We start from the raw sequence: 20,479 nt of genomic DNA, 5'->3' as shown, positions 1-20,479 counted from the left end.
GATAATGTCGAACATGACCTCAGCACTTTTCACCGGACTGAGACGGTACACTCGTGTTACGAATAACATAAAAAAGTAATCATATAAAAAAAAGAATGACCAAAAACTCGTCTTTCGACGCTTAAACATTTTATAAAAAATAAAACAAAGATTTTTCCGCGTGTCTTTGGGCTCTAAACCGTTATAAGTCATTATCCTGTTAATTGTCAAATGAAAAATTGCACTTTTCATTCAATCATACACGTGCACTTTGTTGTCATCGATGATGCAAGTTAATATTATTATTTTTTGTACTCTTTCTAATAGTATTTAGTGCGCAAACTTCCATTCGTCTAAGTAAACCGAGTATAACTCTGTGGTTGCGGGTAGTTCAACATTTGTATTTTGATTCAACAACCAACAGCCCATGCCAAACTATTTACTCGTAAAAAATCAATAATATTCATATGCGATTGGTTTATCTAATATCAGATATGCTATCTTAAATAGGAATTTTTCTAAGAAAAGTCAATCGCAGATTAAATATTTACAAGATATATTTTTATATGTGAAATTCTTTCAGAAAGAGGAAAGTTTTCAACTTTGACTAGACGCATAGAACTTTTGACCTACAGGAAAAACAAATAATATTTATTTTTGTGAAATACTTCATTGAAATTTCAAACCTTGGTCGTGTTATTGTATGCGTTATATAATAATCGTACATATTTGGACTAACTTTGGTACCTACACTGACTTTAATCAGCCTTTAAGCTCTGAAAATTTGAAATTTGTATAATTAAACAGCAATCGATGTTTATACTAGCTAGTCGGATGGTTCAGTATGTCATTTTTTTAATTTTCAATACCAACAACTAAGCTTAAGCGGAAACCGGGTTATCGTATAGTCAATTAAATCAAAAGAGATCAGACGGAGGGAAGATAAGTGCTATATGCAAATGTCGGGCATCAATCTGAAAGGCGTTGCATAAATAAGCTTATACTACCACCATATTATATTATGTTGAACTTAATTTACAATATTTTACACGAAGACGACGCCAAAGTTTTCTGGTTGTAAAGATTTTCACCGGAAAGTAACAATTTATAATAAAACATATGTATACATTTCGACGGTACGTATTATGTATCAAAACGCATTATGTTTGATGATTGTTAGTAATTATGCAGCATAATATATTATGCTACAATGTCCAATGAATGCATTTGCAAAATATTGTTGACATATTGTAATGGAAAAATACCCGACTACACTGTAATGTTTTATGAGTTGTATTAGAAATGTAGGTATTGTTTTGATAAAAACAGAGTATAATAGTTATTAGCTGGCATAGAGTTTTACTGGTCGTAGCTAATGTTATTATTACTCTCTGTCAGACGGTTTAGATTTTTTCGCCAACTGACTGCGACGGTGGAGATTATTATTCCAACACGATCGAAACGATAATAGAATCACAGGCAAATGCAAATCGAAGCTAAAATTAGGGTATATTTTTGATTATGAACTTTTTTGTTTGTCTATGTAAAAACCTCTTATCTAAAAAAGAAGGTTATTTTAGTTCATCGAAAAAAAAAGTTAAACACGCTTTATAGGATAGTGAAAATGTTAACAAATTAAACAATTTACACGTTTTTTAAAAATAATAATTTAAAAACAGAATTTAAAAATTACTCAAGTGACACCTATAGATTCGCGTCAGGGCGAATCGTTTGTAATAAAATCACTTTCAGTTGTAGTTATGTATTTCTAATGACTATTTTTTTTTTTAATTATTAAAACACAATAAACGTGCACGTTATTTTTCTACTTATTTACCACACCTTTAGATGTATAAGGTGCTTTTTTATATTACATTGATAAATAAATGTATTGCACATTAAAAAAAAAACTGCATGCTTTCTTAATTTTGATAAAAATTCTTTATTTTTAAATTCATTAAATTTGTTGACAACATTGTTATTATAGAAGGTGTATGCAAATAAATATAAGAATAACAGTAATACTCAAAAAATGGTTGTCCCAAATAAAAATGATTGTACTTGAGTGGAAAGTAACTCTTTTGCAGTATCGTTATCGTTGAATTCCCAAACGTCGTCTTCAAATATAGAGTATTTGATACCATTGTCTTTTATATCTGTTAGTAAACAAACTCCAATTTGATGGACTTCCGCATGTTTGATATATGTTTGTGGGTATTTAATACTTCTGAATATTCCCATTAAACGACACACTTCGGCAAAATTTTTGAAATATTCATTTTCTCCGCCTAAAAATATAATTTTTTTTTAATTTAAACTCATTCGATACTATATTTTTTTCATTTGCAAGATACACATACAAGTGTAAAATAGGGTGTAAGGAAAATAGTTGAAATCAAAAACATAAAGTTGCATATGAAGTTCTACCATTATACTTTGTGGTTGATTTTGTATAATAAAAATAGTATTTACTCAAGACAGCACGGATTAATTTGTTTACACCTTCCAAAGTTATGGATCTTCTTCTAATTCCCAAATTATTTAGATCAGCTTTTCTTATATTACCTTAAAAAATAAAAAAATAATAAGTTCCAAATCTGTATAGAAATATATTATTGTACATATGAAATCACTTGATGGTTTTTTTTTTAAAACTATTTTACAATCAATACAGTTATTCAGATTATAATATACATATATATATATTATATCAATGTACTAGTACAGGTTTAGACTGAATTCATAATTTGCCCCTCTTCTGTTGAACTTGTAGATTAGCAATTTACCAAGTCACACCTCTGACTGATTCATAAACAATTGTGATTAGGTACCTTCGTTTACCTTCACAGCACGGATTGCTGTAACCAAAATATAAAATAGTTATAGAGTTAAAAAAAAAATGTATTTTTTATTTATCATATATAACGGTCATCTTGAACTGCAATGATGGGGTATTTATCGAATTTGATAATTGTATAAAAAAAGTTTTCAGTGTTATATTTACATGTTGTAAACCATATTATCTCTTGCGCAATTAGTTGGTAGTCTATCTTCTCTAGAATTTTTAAACAAAATCAATTTGAATGTACATTATTTATTAAAATAGACATCAATATGTAGTAAGAGATTGATTGTTTTCAATATAATGCATGTACAATAGTTGACTACTAAATATTTACGTTGCTCAATGTAATCTGCTATGTCTTTGTCGTTGGCTTCTGAAATTAAAATAACAACAATTTGTACCCGATGAATGTAAAACAATTGTGTGGAAATAATTCACAATAATATTATGTTAAGAAAATGATTACCCGGTACTGCCAACATTAGAGCCAATTCCACTGAAAATAAAATAAATGTATTATATTTTAATGACATTAGATTTATTCTAAAACAAATAATAAGACCAAAGTCAAGTGGAAGACACATATAGTGTTTTATGAAAAGAGCTCTAAAGAAGCAACATTTCCGCCAGTAAGATTCCATTCAGATTTTAGAGTAAAATTTCACAATTACATCACTGAAAAATTAGCATATTGAAAATTTGTTACAATTTTTACATTTAATTTTTTAAATATTTTCATCTACAAGCACGCTTTATCGTCATTGTTATTTTATTTACTATATATATATAGTTATGATTGTTACCCATTGTAAATTCTCCAAGGAGAATCATGTTTTGAATTACTGTTGGCAATTTTTCTAGAAACAACAAATAATGGGTTTAGCTAGAAAGTACTTAAGCATTACTTGTGGTTGGGCATAAAAAAATAAGGTTTAAATATAATCTCAATTAATATAAAAGCCTTCAGAATTAAATGAAACCATGCTTTATGTGGTTACCATTTTATTTAACGTGGAATTTAACTTGGTGAACTATAAGTCAATTGTAATTAAATTATACTTTTTGGTAATTTGCACACAATAAATACATAATGTCAAACAAGTTATATTTTAGTATTTAAATAATATATATTTATATATATATAGTACCTTTTGTATCAATCATCTGTATGTCTGTAGAAAAATATACACATCATTACAGTAGGACCGAGAAAATTGTTTTGCGTGAAAAAAAAAATGTTTACTGACTTGTCAAGATGACCTGCTTTACATAGGCATCTGCAAAAAAAATTAATTAATATTGAATATTTATTTATAGATTTCTACTGCGAAAATGAAATAATCACCTAAAGCTACTAAAACGTTGACCGAGGCAAATGATATTAAAATACATAAAAGTTTCATTTTTATCTGCAAAAATAGTTACTGTAATGAGATGCTAAAATAATAAATTAGTAAAACTTAACAAATTGCATAAAAAAAATGCACTCACGGTCTTGGATGTATCTAATATGTTACTTTACTTAAAACAAATGATCAAAACGATAGACTTTACAAGGGAAATATTCAATCAGCGTTTAAAACTTATTGAAATTAATTTTCTTGCGACATTTGGATGGGGGCTTTTATAACGACAGAAATAGAACATATTGTATACCTGAATTTTAATGTTGATTTATATACACAGCTGTTTTCTTTAATCCGATAACACATTTACATTACTCTAACGCAAGTCTACATAAGTTCTATGATATGCTTTTAAGCATAATATATATATACATTTCCATGCCGTTCTATCGATAAAATTACCATTACAATTGTAGGAATAAGTATATTATGTGAATTAATATCAAAATTGCAACAACAATCTTAGTAAAAAATCGCCATTTGTAATTATTTTCAAACATTCGCTGGCCACAAATATAACCTATGAACGTTGTGAAACGGCACTGGGGATTGCACAAGGTTTGTTTTTAAGGCGTTTTGTATAGGCAACAAACTTTACTTTGTATATTTAATTTGCATAAGCTTCTAGGTATTGACTTTCATTGGTTAAATCATTTTTTCTACGAGTAAAAACTATTTGGTTTATTTTGGACCAATCAATATAAAAAAAAAAAAAGAACCAGAATATTCTTTGTAAATTTTTTTGTCATGACTAGCAATACTTATACCTGGTTATAAAATACATACATAATTTGGGCAACCCAAATATTGTAGCTGCATTATCATTTCGTTTTATCAGAACTTAGATTGAATTTCAACGGTGTAGTTATAAATTTAAAATCAAAATTTAGTCAATATTAAATCGTATACTAAAATAGTATAATTTATCTGATGTGATTTTTATTTTTTACCCACTAACTTGTGGTATAAATTGTTTAGTAAAACGGCTGTTTCAACAGCTACAGCCACATCACACTGTACCAAAAATTTCAGGGTAAGTTTGGCCCTAGAAATAATTGTAATTATTCGTATATAAATTTAGGTTTTACCTGGCCTTGAGATAGCGCCATACTCACACGTGTGCAAATTTAATTTAAACTACAACACCATCGTTGCAGCTGTGTATTGAAAATGAATAGAGAAAAAAAATTAGTAATAATTTGTTGCAAAACGAATATTATTATACCGTTAAAAAAAGAAAAAACTAACAGAAGCCAGTATAATATTATTACACTAAAATGTAGCTACGGTCATAGGTTTTCAGGAACTGTTACTGTGGGAGTACATGTTTTTGGGTGTTTTACTAGATTTTCTAGGGAAAAGGATAAGCTCTTAAATTGTTTGTTTTAATTAAACTAAAATTGGTGTGATTTTTGGCAGCTGAATTAAGTTTTCCCCTTTTTTTCAATAAACAATTTATCTTTCTAATCGATCAACAATGTGATTGGATAATGAGAGGTCGTCATTTATATATATATATATATATTATGCACTATTATTGCTCGAAAGTGGAGGGTGGGGGGGGTGGGAAATGGATTTAATTTAAAGTTTGACCCAACTTACGTGTGCGGGCAAACGAAATAAATATTCCTAATAAATTTCAACTCGGTCCGACTCTTATTCTCGAAATTATAGCCAGTAAAAGTTTTAACTTAAAAACTCGTACGGTTTTTTTTTTTGTTTTTCAAATTTTTACTGTGAACAAGTAAACTTTTACCCCCCTCCCCCCCCTAAGGACCAACAAGATTAAATTTGTGATTTATAGAGTTGCTACTCGAAGGAATTGGTCCAGTATTAAAAAAGTTACAGCGCATACAGATAAAAAAAAACACACATCAGAGTAAAACCAGTACCTTATCCGCTTTGCATCGAAGCTAAAAGTAAAAACTGTACAAAACACTAAACACTTAATAATTAAAATATAATTATTAAATTGTTATTTATTATATTTATTTACTTCAAGTTCTAAATTACTTCAGAGAGTAGCACTGTAACAATTATACGATAAATACCTATAATATATTACTTATTTACAATTTTTTTTTGGCTCTGGAAGGTTTGAACCCGAACTCCCCCCCCCCCGTAAGTACGCCACTGTTCAGTACTAAAAAAAATTTGCGGTTCTTATCCAAATATTTTAATAGCATACCGAATAACACTCTCAATTCCAATAACGTCACCTGGTGCGGAAAGAAGTTTTTCTAAAATGAAAATAATCAAAAACTACTTAATTGCCTTGAACGGTCATCCTTCGGGAAACGGTGTAATTCTCTTTTGTTTTTCCTGCAATTAAAAAATACACACTTATTTCCTCTTAATGTGCTCATTATTATAATAATTAATTGTTAAAATAATTAAAAAAAAAAAAAATGAAAACCAAAAATTAATGTACGAGTTCAACGCATAGAGGCTAGAGCTGAAATGAAATTGTGAATTCTGATTATAAAAAAGAATTGAATCTTTGGGTAGGTATTCAGCTATTTTACATCAAAACATAAATAAACAACATAAAATGTATAGGTATGAAAAATCAATGGTAACGATAACTTGTAATAATTTATACCCTCATATCTTTATTACATCCTGTCTTTGCCCACTTTTAAGTATGTCCCTAACTACAAGGTATGTATTCCCTATTATTATTATTGGTTTTTCACATGTAGACTAAACTTCTTATAGTTTTGTCAATGCACAAAAATATGTGTACCTAATAAACACACTAGGTCCTGCGATTTATTTAAAGTTCACGAGATCACATAACTTAGGGGAGTAATTTCCATGATATGCTATTAATAATTTTAATCTATAATTATGACAATTTATAATTTAATGTATTTAATGTATTTGGTACTAATCTTGGGTATTAAAGTTGTTTTAAAAAATTACAAAAATCGAGTGTTTTTGTCTATACATAAATTATAATATACTTAATCTATGGACAGAACTGGGTTTTGGAAGGTATGAGATGATCCCACGCTTTAATCCGATCAAATATGTTAAAATTTAAATTTATAGCGAAATTGATCGAAAAAAATTCAAGCCGATATACCCTTGCAAAACTTAAATTTCGATATTATCGTGTATGCTTACTAGTGTTGCCAGATTTTTAGGTAGGTTATTAGTAAAAATCCTTAACCAAAACTAATCAAAGGTTTAAAAAAAGTAGACCAAATCAGAATTCTAGTATTTCACGATGATGATTATGTATGGAATTTTCATACATAACATTATTATATGAATATAATTAAATAATGTTCATAGTGTTATAAATGGAGTAAAACATAAAAAATTTAAATTGCCGCGTAAAGTTTAACCAATAGAAACGCGCGACACTAACGCCATCTATCAACATAATCGCCTGCGTCCAACGTATCGTTTCGCTGCGTCCATTCGTGATGAATATGGGGTTGCCAAAAATTTACACGGCGTGGCCTATCTACATGTATTTAATCTATGGTAATAACCCATATTGGTTATGACGTATAATACTTAGTATTTATCAACTGTATAAAGTTTTAAATGTTATCGTTGGTAAAATAAAAAAGCAATAATAATTCAAAATAATGAAACATACCTGGTATATTTATGCTCTTGGAAGAAACATAATTGTACGAGGTTAACGTGGAAAAGTACCATTCGGGATGTGTTTCTTCATTGTTCGGACAACAAAGGGTTCTCCGACCACAGCTATAGATAATAATATTTATTACTATCGACCACTGCAATATACACACCAGTTTCGACATCGTATCGCTTGCCTGAACACTGACGCAAAATACATATATTTCTTAAAACTGTTATGATGGGACAATCCAACGCCAAATAGGTTATAGCAAATATTAGAAAAAAAAAACAATAATATACATACATTTCTCTCAACAACATTCGAAGCAACTCTTAAATTGACATCGTATTTGTTTAAACACGTGCATGACATACTTTTCTTTTTTAACTTTAAAAAAAAAAAAAACCTTTAATTCTATGCGCAGCCAAATAGGTATTGTTTTTACAATTGGTATTTTTCCTTCTTTTAACTACGTATGGAAATGCAAGTACAATACGAATTATAACTCGTATTATAATAATAATAACCTGGCATATTTGTATCTTAATATGTGAGGGCGGGGGGGGATAAATATTGGCCATTTTGTTGGGCCGAACGTATGGGGAATAAAATTTATAGGCGTTGATGATTATGTCTTGCGAGACACATTAAAAAATAGCCAAAACAGTAGGGTAGGGGTATAGTGTGGACGGGGAGGTCACAGGTCTACACGAATTGTCATAACTGAAAGTGTAGTGAATCACTTTCAAATAAACGCTTAGATGCGAATCACAGTAAGTGAGTATTAAAATGAGGTTTAGTGTCCAAACAATAGGTGTCCAGTGCAAAAAGAAAAATTACAAAACATACAATAAACTTTATACGATAACTCTCAATAGGCAATATAACATATTAGTAGTAATGATGCACATAAAAATACTGCCCATAATGGTGTATGTTTCCAGATTTATCGTACTATCAAAACATGCGCAAATATATTTTTTTTTATTGTAAATCCACTGTTGTTACATAAAATAAGTATTACATAATTAACAATGAGATTATCTACGTTCTAAAAGCAAGCTTGTGTTGCAGGTAGAGAGCGACAGTTTACTTACAAATAATAATTGAATAATAATGAAATAAAAATAAAAATAAAATACTAAGGTGTACATGATAACTACTTGTAAACATATAAATAACTTATTCTAAGTTCATTAATAACCAGTTATTAATAGTTATTTTAACATTTTCATGTTTATCGATTATATTCTTTTTAATAATAACAGGCATAGAATTAAAATAAGTAGGACCCAGGTAGTCCACGAATTTTTGACCAAAAGCTTTTTTAAAATACATCACTTTAACGTCATATGCTAAATGTTCCCTTTTTGTTTTTTCATTATTTATATTTCTCCAATTATCTATATATTTACCTACCCATAAAATGGACATTTTTTTAAATAGTAAATCCACGGGTAATACATTAAATAATTTAAACTTTTGACTTGTTGAACCTTCAAGAGTAGGTTTCTGTAAACATATTCGAACAATTTGTCTTTGTTGGATTAACAAAGGTTTTAGAGCATTAGCAGAAAGGCCTCCCCAAATAAGTAGACCATAGTGTGACGAGCATTATTGTGAATTAACAACTAGCGGAAATAATTCTTTACTAATAATATTAAACAACTTAAAACGTATTTATTTACTATACGGGGCTTTTGCTAAAAAAATATGAATTATTTGTTGAGCATTTGTTACAAAATTAATTAGTATATTTTCAATAGAATGGGTATGCGTTTGAGCATTTAATAGTTAACAAAAACCAGTACAGTGGTGTCGGGGCATAGTGGGGACGGGGAGGTCACAGGTTTACAGGAGTTTTTAAATCTGAAAGTGATAAAATCACTTTAGAAAAAACGCTTCGATGCAAATCGGTAGTTAGTATTTTCAAGTCAGTACAGTCCAAACCAAGCACAGTATAAACCAGCAAAGTTAGAAAGTACTAAATTGAGGTGCTGTATTTACAAATAGGCATCAAAGCGTTTATTTGAAAGTGATATTATTCAATTTTATCAGTTTTTTATTTTTAATAATTCCTGTAGACCTGTGACCTCTCCGTCCCCTCGTTGCTTTGATTCCGTTATGCCTATACTCCACTGTACAAGTACTCTCGGATAAAATCACTATAAATTAACATTTACCGCTTTCTATAGTATCCATTGCATATCCCATTTAAATTTAATATAAAACGGACAAGAAATCCCCTTTTTCATCATCCAACCCTCTTAGGGGTGGAATTTTCAACCTCTTGTGGATTAATAATGTATTGTCATCGAATTATGAGCTACCCTGAAAGTTTCAGCCGGATAGCTAATCGGGAAGTGCTCGAAATTTGAGTTGCAGGATTCCACCCGGAACGACAAACAAGATTGTGAGTTCATAAAAACGTTATAATAATAATAAAAACGTTACAATAATTATAATAACCAGATAATATGACATGATAAACCGGTCTCCCTCTAATTGCAATAGCTTTTATAAAATATTGAATATAAATACTACAAGGTATGTCGTATGGAACACAAGCGTCAAACATTTGTTAAAATTAAATCTAGCTAAAGTACTCATCATATTATTGTCTAACAAGGGGAGGTCACAGTAAAGGCGTGACGGATTTTCTTCAAATTGCGAGTAAATGTTATTTATGAGAAATAAAAAGACCCTTATTCGAGCGTTTGTGCCAATGCGTCCTGATTTCAGAGATAATCAACTTTGAAATTTACATATCTTTTGATGTATCTTAAATAGACCTATTTTACGACCGCTAGTAAAAACTATATATGTGTACTTATGACATATTACTCCGAACTTTCTTCATTTATTTTCAAAAACATTGATTTTACTTTCTTTTTCAAATTCGTATGATTTAAACCAACGTTTTTTGACGTTAAATAATACCATGGAATTATTATTTGAATTTTCGCAGACATTTCGATACAAAAATAAACGAGTAAAACAAAATGTTGTTTTACTCCAAAAGCCGCGAACAAAAAATAACCTATTTTGGTTGTGGTGCAATACACTTAATTGCGTTTTTGCTGGCTTGGGTTTTAGTGAGTTCTGTGTATAGAATCTGTCCAATTTCTCCAGCGCATGTGTGAGTGTCTGTTCCACTTCACTGAAAGTTTTGCCCAGCGCAGTTATCGCTAAATCGTCGGCATACAGGAAACGGCGAGTAGTTTCCATAACGGGCTGGTCATTTGTACAGACACATTAAAGATTATTGGTTCGACGACACTATCTCGCAGGAGGCCATTTTTTAAATTTCTCCATCGGCCTTTTTCGGTCCAGTAGTCTAACATGGAACCTTCTATTGAGACTCATTGACTCAATTAGGCGCTTTCGTTAAAAATATAAACCATAATATTTGAATAGACGAAATCTATTGAAAAAAACAAAACATTTTTGAACATTTAAAAAGCTCGGAATTTTACCAGATGATTTATAAGCTATCCGAATAGAATAAAAATGTTAATTGGCTTTTAGAAATCATTGTTTATTATTAGGTATTGTTGTTATCTATTATTTATAACAGTATTACGTTGATGTTTTTCAGAAAGTCTCGAGAACTTATCCGTTTGATTGACTTGAAGAATACAACTGATTTTGCGAAAATATGGAAAAGATGGTGTTAAATTCAGCGCTAGTGGCCGGAGGGTTCGTTGCAGGAGTTGGAACTTACGGCCTGGTGCAATACGCGGTGGGTTGGTGGCGCAGCTCACGATTGACCGTACGTATGAATTAAACAAATATTTCACTGTCATATTTAAGGAAACGGTCGCACACACGACTCCGCTCGACAATCTTTACGTGTTAAGGTCGGGTCCGAGCCGGAATCTGTCCGGGTGCAAGAAAACGATTATCCGTTGAGTTTTTGGGCCACTGCGCCCAAATTACCTTGCTGTAGGCAAACTGCGCCCCGTTTATAATTTGGTTTAAAAAAGGTTACATGTTACAAGCTGCGCCCAGCTTCTTATCGTCGGTATGAAATGCAAACAGCGCCCGAATCAATAACATCACAGAAATATTGATATTTGGCCTCGGTTGAAGATAAACGGATGTCGCTTTCATTTAACGCAATCGTGTATTAGAAATATCCAACAAAATGGCTCGAGTATTGACCATAACTTATAAACAGTGATATTAGAAAGGGGGGGGGGGGTTAGTTCAATGCTCAAGTGGAAATATTACTGAACGACCTACGCACCTGTATTTAGGTACGAATATATGTATATATATATATAGATATATTTATATATTTACGAGCGTTTTAGGTCGGGTTGAAAACTTTTAATCTACAAGAGATAAGAGAGATAATTATACATAAGAATACATAATTTATTATAGATTTATTTTTCGGATCTAATTACAAAAAATGTATCTACTATTTTGTATAATAAAATAACAGTACAAATATTAAGTTTAACATTTGGAGTTTATTACATCTTATTTTATTAGCTGAAATGCCGTGCAGAAATAATAAAAAAATCTAAACGTATTTTATTATACCTAACATTAAATGTCGTACAAAATGGCGCACACCCGTCTATCACGTGCGTGCGCTCAAATGGAACCTTCTGATTGGCTGATTGAAATTGCTATTGTGTAAACGAAAAACAGCAGCCATTTTCTAACAAGGGGAATTTACTTTGAAATTTACACATTTTTTCCATATATCTTAAATCGATCTATTTTTCGACCTCCAGCAAAATCTATATGTGGTGCGGTCGGGCGTGATCGGTGCCGGAAGCGGAGAGGTACCGGGTTCAAATCCGGTACTTCTCTCAACGCTTTTTGCATTTTTTTTACTACTTTTTTTCAACTCTTATGGTAATTTATATTGCAAGAAGTCTAAAAACTTATAAAATAATTATATTTTACTACTACAGAATACATTTTTACCCTTAAAAGTTACCCGCGCGCCAATACGTTAAAAATACATTTTCATCAGCAGACACTGAACTCGAACAACGCGTTAGTGAGTGCGGGGAACGTAAAGTTGGTGTCGTTCTGGCAGGATACAGTAAAATTATATTAAATCGGTTTATTGATTTTTAGATAAGTTGTGTTTTCGTGTCGGTTTCAAATGTTGTTGATTCATTGTTCGAGGCTGGTTGTGCCGGCCACTAGTGTTTGTAATTGTTCCTCGCGGAGAAAAACAGGTATGCACAGTATTTAGTCGCTACACTGCTGAGGTCACATGTTCACCCCAAAAATTGTAGTCCCTATAACTTACAGGCCTCAGAGTGGTCGCGTGGGTAGAACTAAGCTAATACTGTGCGTATCCTGAAAGGTATACCTATATTTGTTTATTCGTGTATTTAGTTAGTTATATTGTATATAGGCCAAGTGCCGTATTACTGGTACGATACTGGTGGCGCAGGTTGTAAGTTGTAGGTAAATTGTATTTAGTCTGTAAGCTAGTAAACGTCCCACCATCATGGCAAATTCAACGGCCAAATTAGAAGCAGATTTGATTGCGGATCGTGCCCAACCAAAATCAGCAGTTACGCGAGCCAGCAACGCTTTATTAAAGTACAAATGGGAGCCGTCCACGGTGCAAGATTTAAAATTAAGAAGAGAAGAGCTATATAAAACGCGAAGTGTCTTTGAAGCAGTGCAACTTCAAATTGAATGTGTAAATACTGCTAATGTTAATGATCATGAAAAACAACGAGAGGAGTTTGATCACAAAGATTTTGCAGTATTGGCAGAACATGATAAGCTCATTTCAAATCTTCAGCCTACTCAGTTAGTGTCTCCCAATATTCCAGCTGTGTTTACAGTAGCACATCATGTTCGATTACCAGTTATGCTTTTGCCTCCGTTCAAAGGAGACATACAACAATGGAAAACTTTTGAGAATCAGTTCAGCACTCTCATAGACACTGAAAAGTCAATCTCCAACATTCAAAGGTTCCATTATTTGCAATCATGCTTGAGCGGCGAACCGTTAAATTTGTTTGCTTCATTGCCATCGGGTGAATGCACATATTTCTCTGCTATGGAATTGCTGAAGAAGAGATACGACCTATGATAAGCGTAGAGCAGTGCAATCCCATATCCGTTCAATACTTGAACTCGCCAAGATCAGGACTTCCTCTTCTGTGTCGCTAAACTGTTTTATAACATCTCTATTAAAGCATCGACAAGCATTAAGCAACCTTGGTCAGGCAGTAGATAAATGGGATGCAATATTGATTGAGCTAGCGTTAAGCAAATTGGACAAGTTGACTCTACAACAATGGGAACTGTCGTTGGGCACAACTGATGTAGTTCCATTTTCCCAGTTTGAAATTTTTCTCAACTCTCGTATTAGGTTACTTGGCGCGTTTGAAAGTGGTCAGCGAGGACTTGTTGTGTTTAACAGTAAATCCGACGAGCACAAATCTACCGGCTCAAAGAATAAACTGTGTTTATTAACTCAAAGTTTTCCCTCACAATGTCCATTATGTCGCGGTGATCACTTGTTTCATCGATGTTACAAGTTCCGGAATATGAAGGTTTCTGAAAGATATGAAGTAGCAAAGGGATCGCGCGTCTGTTTTAATTGTTTGTCACCTAACCACAATGCAAAGGGTTGTTCGTCAAGCAACTGTCGCACTTGTTCAGCTCGCCATCATACTTTGCTGCATTATGATGCAATTAAGCGAACATCAAATGTTTAACCTAAAAATGAACCAACACAATCCCTAGTTAAAGACTCAACAGAAAATGATCAACCTTCTTCGTCCTAAGTATTATTATTAGTCGACATGAAAATTAGTTGTGTACAGAAATCAGTCATACATTATAAAGATAATGGGGGCAGTAATGGCACAGTGCTGGCATTACATTGAACTAAAAATATCCTAAATTTGCAGGTTATAGTCTAGTAGCTTTATCTATCGCTTCCATACGTGAAATAAAATTTTTTACGATTGTACGACCCATAAGTTGTGGTAGTCTATAACAGTTGAGATAAAAAATAACTAAAAATGCCAGAACTGGAGTAGAGAAATATTAAAACCTTGGGTTTTTTTTAACATATATTTAAATATTGTATTAATTAGCTTTGTTTGCGTTTAGGGAGAGGAACAAAATGTGGAACCGCCCTCAAATGAACCGATATTAATAACAGAACACAGAGTAGACGAGGAGGTCGAGGAGGTCCCACGTGGACCAAGACCGGATTTGGTAAGTCTAAAATACTAGAAATTGACTATGGCCAAATTTCCCCCCCCCCCTTTTCTTACGATTCCATAAATGCTTATAAACTAATTTCCTTAAAAGGGGTGGATACTTTTTCTTGCCACTTGCTTTCCTAGTACCACACTTCGTTTCATTGAACTAAAAATATCCGTAAATTTACAGGTTACAGTCTAGTAGCCTTATCAACGCCTTCCCTACGTGAAATACAATTTTTTACGATTGTACGCCCCATAAGTTGTGGTAGTTTATAACAGTTGTGATAAAAAATAACTAAAAATGCCAAAACTGGAGTAGAGAAATATTAATATCTAGGGTTTTTTTTAACATATATTTAAATATTGTATTAATTAGGTTTGTTTGCGTTTAGGGAGAGGAACAAAATGTGGAACCGCCCCTAAATGAACCGATATTAATAACAGAACACAGAGTAGACGAGGAGGTCGAGGAGGTCCCACGTGGACCAAGACCGGATTTGGTAAGTCTAAAATACTAGAAATTGACTATGGCCAAATTTCCCCCCCCCTTTTTTTCAATCCATAAATGCTTATAAACTAATTTCCTTAAAAGGGGTGGATACTTTTTCTTGCCACTTGCTTTCCTAGTACCACACTTCGTTTCATTGAACTAAAAATATCCTAAATTTACAGGTTACAGTCTAGTAGCCTTATCAACGCCTTCCCTACGTGAAATACAATTTTTTACGATTGTACGCCCCATAAGTTGTGGTAGTTTATAACAGTTGTGATAAAAAATAACTAAAAATGCCAAAACTGGAGTAGAGAAATATTAATATCTAGGGTTTTTTTTAACATATATTTAAATATTGTATTAATTAGGTTTGTTTGCGTTTAGGGAGAGGAACAAAATGTGGAACCACCCTCAAATGAACCGATATTAATAACAGAACACAGAGTAGACGAGGAGGTCGAGGAGGTCCCACGTGGACCAAGACCGGATTTGGTAAGTCTAAAATACTAGAAATTGACTATGGCCAAATTTCCCCCCCCCCTTTTTTTACATTCCATAAATGCTTATAAACTAATTTCCTTAAAAGGGGTGGATACTTTTTCTTGCCACTTGCTTTCCTAGTACCACACTTCGTTTCATTGAACTAAAAATATCCTAAATTTACAGGTTACAGTCTAGTAGCCTTATCAACGCCTTCCCTACGTGAAATACAATTTTTTACGATTGTACGCCCCATAAGTTGTGGTAGTTTATAACAGTTGTGATAAAAAATAACTAAAAATGCCAAAACTGGAGTAGAGAAATATTAATATCTAGGGTTTTTTTTAACATATATTTAAATATTGTATTAATTAGGTTTGTTTGCGTTTAGGGAGAGGAACAAAATGTGGAACCACCCTCAAATGAACCGATGTTAATAACAGAACAAAGAGTAGACGAGGAGGTCGAGGAGGTCCCACGTGGACCAAGACCGGATTTGGTAAGTCTAAAATACTGAAAATTGACTATGGCCAAATTTCCCCCCCCCCTTTTTTTACATTCCATAAATGCTTATAAACTAATTTCCTTAAAAGGGGTGGATACTTTTTCTTGCCACTTGCTTTCCTAGTACCACACTTCGTTTCATTGAACTAAAAATATCCTAAATTTACAGGTTACAGTCTAGTAGCCTTATCAACGCCTTCCCTACGTGAAATACAATTTTTTACGATTGTACGCCCCATAAGTTGTGGTAGTTTATAACAGTTGTGATAAAAAATAACTAAAAATGCCAAAACTGGAGTAGAGAAATATTAATATCTAGGGTTTTTTTTAACATATATTTAAATATTGTATTAATTAGCTTTGTTTGCGTTTAGGGAGAGGAACAAAATGTGGAACCGCCCTCAAATGAACCGATATTAATAACAGAACACAGAGTAGACGAGGAGGTCGAGGAGGTCCCACGTGGACCAAGACCGGATTTGGTAAGTCTAAAATACTAGAAATTGACTATGGCCAAATTTCCCCCCCCCCTTTTTTTACATTCCATAAATGCTTATAAACTAATTTCCTTAAAAGGGGTGGATACTTTTTCTTGCCACTTGCTTTCCTAGTACCACACTTCGTTTCATTGAACTAAAAATATCCTAAATTTACAGGTTACAGTCTAGTAGCCTTATCAACGCCTTCCCTACGTTAAATACAATTTTTTACGATTGTACGCCCCATAAGTTGTGGTAGTTTATAACAGTTGTGATAAAAAATAACTAAAAATGCCAAAACTGGAGTAGAGAAATATTAATATCTAGGGTTTTTTTTAACATATATTTAAATATTGTATTAATTAGGTTTGTTTGCGTTTAGGGAGAGGAACAAAATGTGGAACCGCCCTCAAATGAACCGATATTAATAACAGAACACAGAGTAGACGAGGAGGTCGAGGAGGTCCCACGTGGACCAAGACCGGATTTGGTAAGTCTAAAATACTAGAAATTGACTATGGCCAAATTTCCCCCCCCCTTTTTTTACATTCCATAAATGCTTATAAACTAATTTCCTTAAAAGGGGTGGATACTTTTTCTTGCCACTTGCTTTCCTAGTACCACACTTCGTTTCATTGAACTAAAAATATCCTAAATTTACAGGTTACAGTCTAGTAGCCTTATCAACGCCTTCCCTACGTGAAATACAATTTTTTACGATTGTACGCCCCATAAGTTGTGGTAGTTTATAACAGTTGTGATAAAAAATAACTAAAAATGCCAAAACTGGAGTAGAGAAATATTAATATCTAGGGTTTTTTTTAACATATATTTAAATATTGTATTAATTAGGTTTGTTTGCGTTTAGGGAGAGGAAAAAAATGTGGAACCACCCCCAAATGAACCGATGTTAATAACAGAACACAGAGTAGACGAGGAGGTCGAGGAGGTCCCACGTGGACCAAGACCGGATTTGGTAAGTCTAAAATACTGAAAATTGACTATGGCCAAATTTCCCCCCCCCTTTTTTTACATTCCATAAATGCTTATAAACTAATTTCCTTAGAAGGGGTGGATACTTTTTCTTGCCACTTGCTTTCCTAGTACCACACTTCGTTTCATTGAACTAAAAATATCCTAAATTTACAGGTTACAGTCTAGTAGCCTTATCAACGCCTTCCCTACGTGAAATACAATTTTTTACGATTGTACGCCCCATAAGTTGTGGTAGTTTATAACAGTTGTGATAAAAAATAACTAAAAATGCCAAAACTGGAGTAGAGAAATATTAATATCTAGGGTTTTTTTTAACATATATTTAAATATTGTATTAATTAGCTTTGTTTGCGTTTAGGGAGAGGAACAAAATGTGGAACCACCCTCAAATGAACCGATGTTAATAACAGAACAAAGAGTAGACGAGGAGGTCGAGGAGGTCCCACGTGGACCAAGACCGGATTTGGTAAGTCTAAAATACTGAAAATTGACTATGGCCAAATTTCCCCCCCCCCTTTTTTTACATTCCATAAATGCTTATAAACTAATTTCCTTAGAAGGGGTGGATACTTTTTCTTTATTTTGTTTTTTAATTGAAGTTTTTGCGGTTTAAAAAGACTGAAAATTAGACCATATGTAAATTTAAAATATACAATTATAACAACTTTTTCTTTATTTTGTTTTTTCAGCGACTTTATATGGAAAGGTTGGTTAGAGAAGAGGTAAGTACCAAAAATAAAAATTTGTCGTTTGATGAGACACTATAGGAATACGACCCTAGAATGCATGGACATTTAATTGACTATACTGGAAGATTCATTATGGATAGGGCAATCTATTTCTATTAAACTATTTCGAATTTTGTAGTTTTTCAATTGAAAACTTTTGTTTATGTTATTTTACAATATGAGGTCGTATTCAAATATGTATCTTTCTGATTTTCTTTCAGAGCTCTATCAACTTTTAAAACTTAAATGGTAACATCTATGTATATTTGATTGGCTCTTTTAATCAGTTAAGTGCGGTAAAGTTGTAAAATTCTCCTTACCCTCTCCATATTCATTAAATATTTATTGTTATTTCAAAAATGTTTAAGCAAATTATCGCTTATTCAAAAAGTTTATCAAATATTTATACACGGAACCTGAGTTTTAAGAGTTGATTACACCCTGGAAAGTTGTTAATAAAACAATTTTTTGATAATTTTCAGAGGAGGAAGCATGCTTGTATGAGATGCAAGGAGTTCGGGCACCTCGGGCACCAGTGCCGTCTGCCCTGGGTGGAGTCCAAAGAAAGTCCCGAGCATAATGCAACAAGAACCAGGGGGCGCCGTAGGCGTTAGAGATCACTCTAGTGATCTCAGTACATGCACCGTTCTATACCCTGATCGCTAAGAGAGCATGCCGGGCAGTGTTGGGCAAAATCGTAATCATAATTACCATTACGTTTATAATCATGAAAATTTTAAGGTGTGATTACGATTACAATTATAATCACAGGCCCGGGGATATTATTACGATTACGATTGTAATCACAGATACCGGAGATGTGATTACGATTACGATTACACTTATGATTATGGTAACGATTACCATTACACTCGTAATAGTAACCCAACGAAAATTGGCCGTTCTGCGCGCCCCCCGTGGCACCCAGTGTGACTAACGTTTCCCCCGAAGTCCGCCCTGTCTGCCGCCTTAGTCTTGTTGCTTAGTCTTCAGTCTACACGCGCAAACCCAGCATGCTCTCTTAGCGAACAGGGTATAAAACGGTGCATGTACTTTTTGGCCTGGCTTTGATACCGGCACATCAAAGCCAACAAGGCCCTTATTTTGGTCGCCAAGGTTTCCACTCTAGCCGCCTCTTCCCCGACTTCGATACCTCCTACCGCTCTACCTCTAGTCCGCCAAATGCTTTTCATCTCCAGTTTTCCGGTTTTATCGGTCCAACCACCACTGCTTGGGTACTTGACCCTTTAGCTCATCCGCCGTCACTCTCTTCCGGCCGCCTCTTGTTGGCGCATTGAGGGGTGGCGCAAACACTGTTGTGGCGATCTCCTATCAACCTCGCTCCATTCTACAAGTTGCTCATGAACCTTACTCGCATGTCACTGGCCGGGCCAGTGGGAAAAGCCGGCGACATTTCGGCTACCGACTACCGTTTGACAGCGTTGGGCAAATGTAATCTGTTTAATTATTACGATTTATAATAGTAATCAGTAATCATAGTGTTAGATTAATACAATCATATAAATGTAATCATGATTACATTAATCTTTCAAATGTGATCATGAAATGATTAATGATTATATTGTTTTAACCGCCATAGGTTTTATGTATTACATAATACATAAAAAAAAAAAAAAATATATGGGATGTCTAAGACGATTTGACCTTTGCAATATCATCTAGACAATTATTATTATTTTGTAATAAGCCTGGGGCGGTTAAACAATTTTTTTTTAATGTTTTCATGATTACAAAAT

General features: G+C 33.0%; 2 protein-coding genes across 3 annotated transcripts; one reads left to right on the top strand and one right to left on the bottom strand.

Moving 5' to 3' along the window:
• Positions 1 to 1,950: 1,950 nt before the first annotated feature.
• LOC126832816 (uncharacterized) lies at positions 1,951 to 5,089 on the bottom strand. 2 transcript variants are annotated; one of them, XM_050563792.1, is made up of 11 exons: positions 4,316 to 5,089; positions 4,170 to 4,248; positions 4,072 to 4,101; positions 3,973 to 3,996; positions 3,628 to 3,681; positions 3,291 to 3,320; positions 3,159 to 3,197; positions 2,984 to 3,034; positions 2,811 to 2,837; positions 2,452 to 2,544; positions 1,951 to 2,267 (listed from the first exon to the last, which is right to left on the bottom strand). In XM_050563792.1, exons 2-11 carry the CDS (start codon positions 4,225 to 4,227, stop codon positions 2,005 to 2,007), a joined length of 669 nt encoding a protein of 222 aa, XP_050419749.1. In that variant the 5' UTR covers positions 4,228 to 4,248; positions 4,316 to 5,089; the 3' UTR covers positions 1,951 to 2,004. The 2 variants fall into 2 exon arrangements, with proteins under 2 accessions (XP_050419749.1, XP_050419748.1); XM_050563791.1 differs by having other exon boundaries at positions 4,170 to 4,233.
• Positions 5,090 to 11,501: 6,412 nt separating this feature from the next.
• Positions 11,502 to 19,399, top strand: LOC126832939 (110 kDa antigen-like). The gene is made up of 11 exons (XM_050563997.1): positions 11,502 to 11,606; positions 14,945 to 15,052; positions 15,435 to 15,542; positions 15,920 to 16,027; positions 16,407 to 16,514; positions 16,894 to 17,001; positions 17,381 to 17,488; positions 17,867 to 17,974; positions 18,353 to 18,460; positions 18,684 to 18,716; positions 19,205 to 19,399. The coding sequence occupies exons 1-11, from the start codon at positions 11,502 to 11,504 to the stop codon at positions 19,334 to 19,336; spliced, it is 1,134 nt and encodes a 377-aa protein (XP_050419954.1). The 3' UTR covers positions 19,337 to 19,399.
• The last annotated feature ends 1,080 nt before the right edge of the window (positions 19,400 to 20,479 follow it).

This window comes from Adelges cooleyi, unplaced genomic scaffold (assembly GCF_023614345.1).
Source record: "Adelges cooleyi isolate 19-005CV unplaced genomic scaffold, UGA_ACOO_1.1 ACOO_flye_CR_arks_rails_tigmint_CR_PRNA_167, whole genome shotgun sequence".
In the NCBI taxonomy this organism is placed as follows: Eukaryota; Metazoa; Arthropoda; class Insecta; order Hemiptera; family Adelgidae; genus Adelges; species Adelges cooleyi.
Note: the sequence above shows the minus strand (reverse complement) of the source record. Positions and strands in the feature narration are given on the sequence as shown.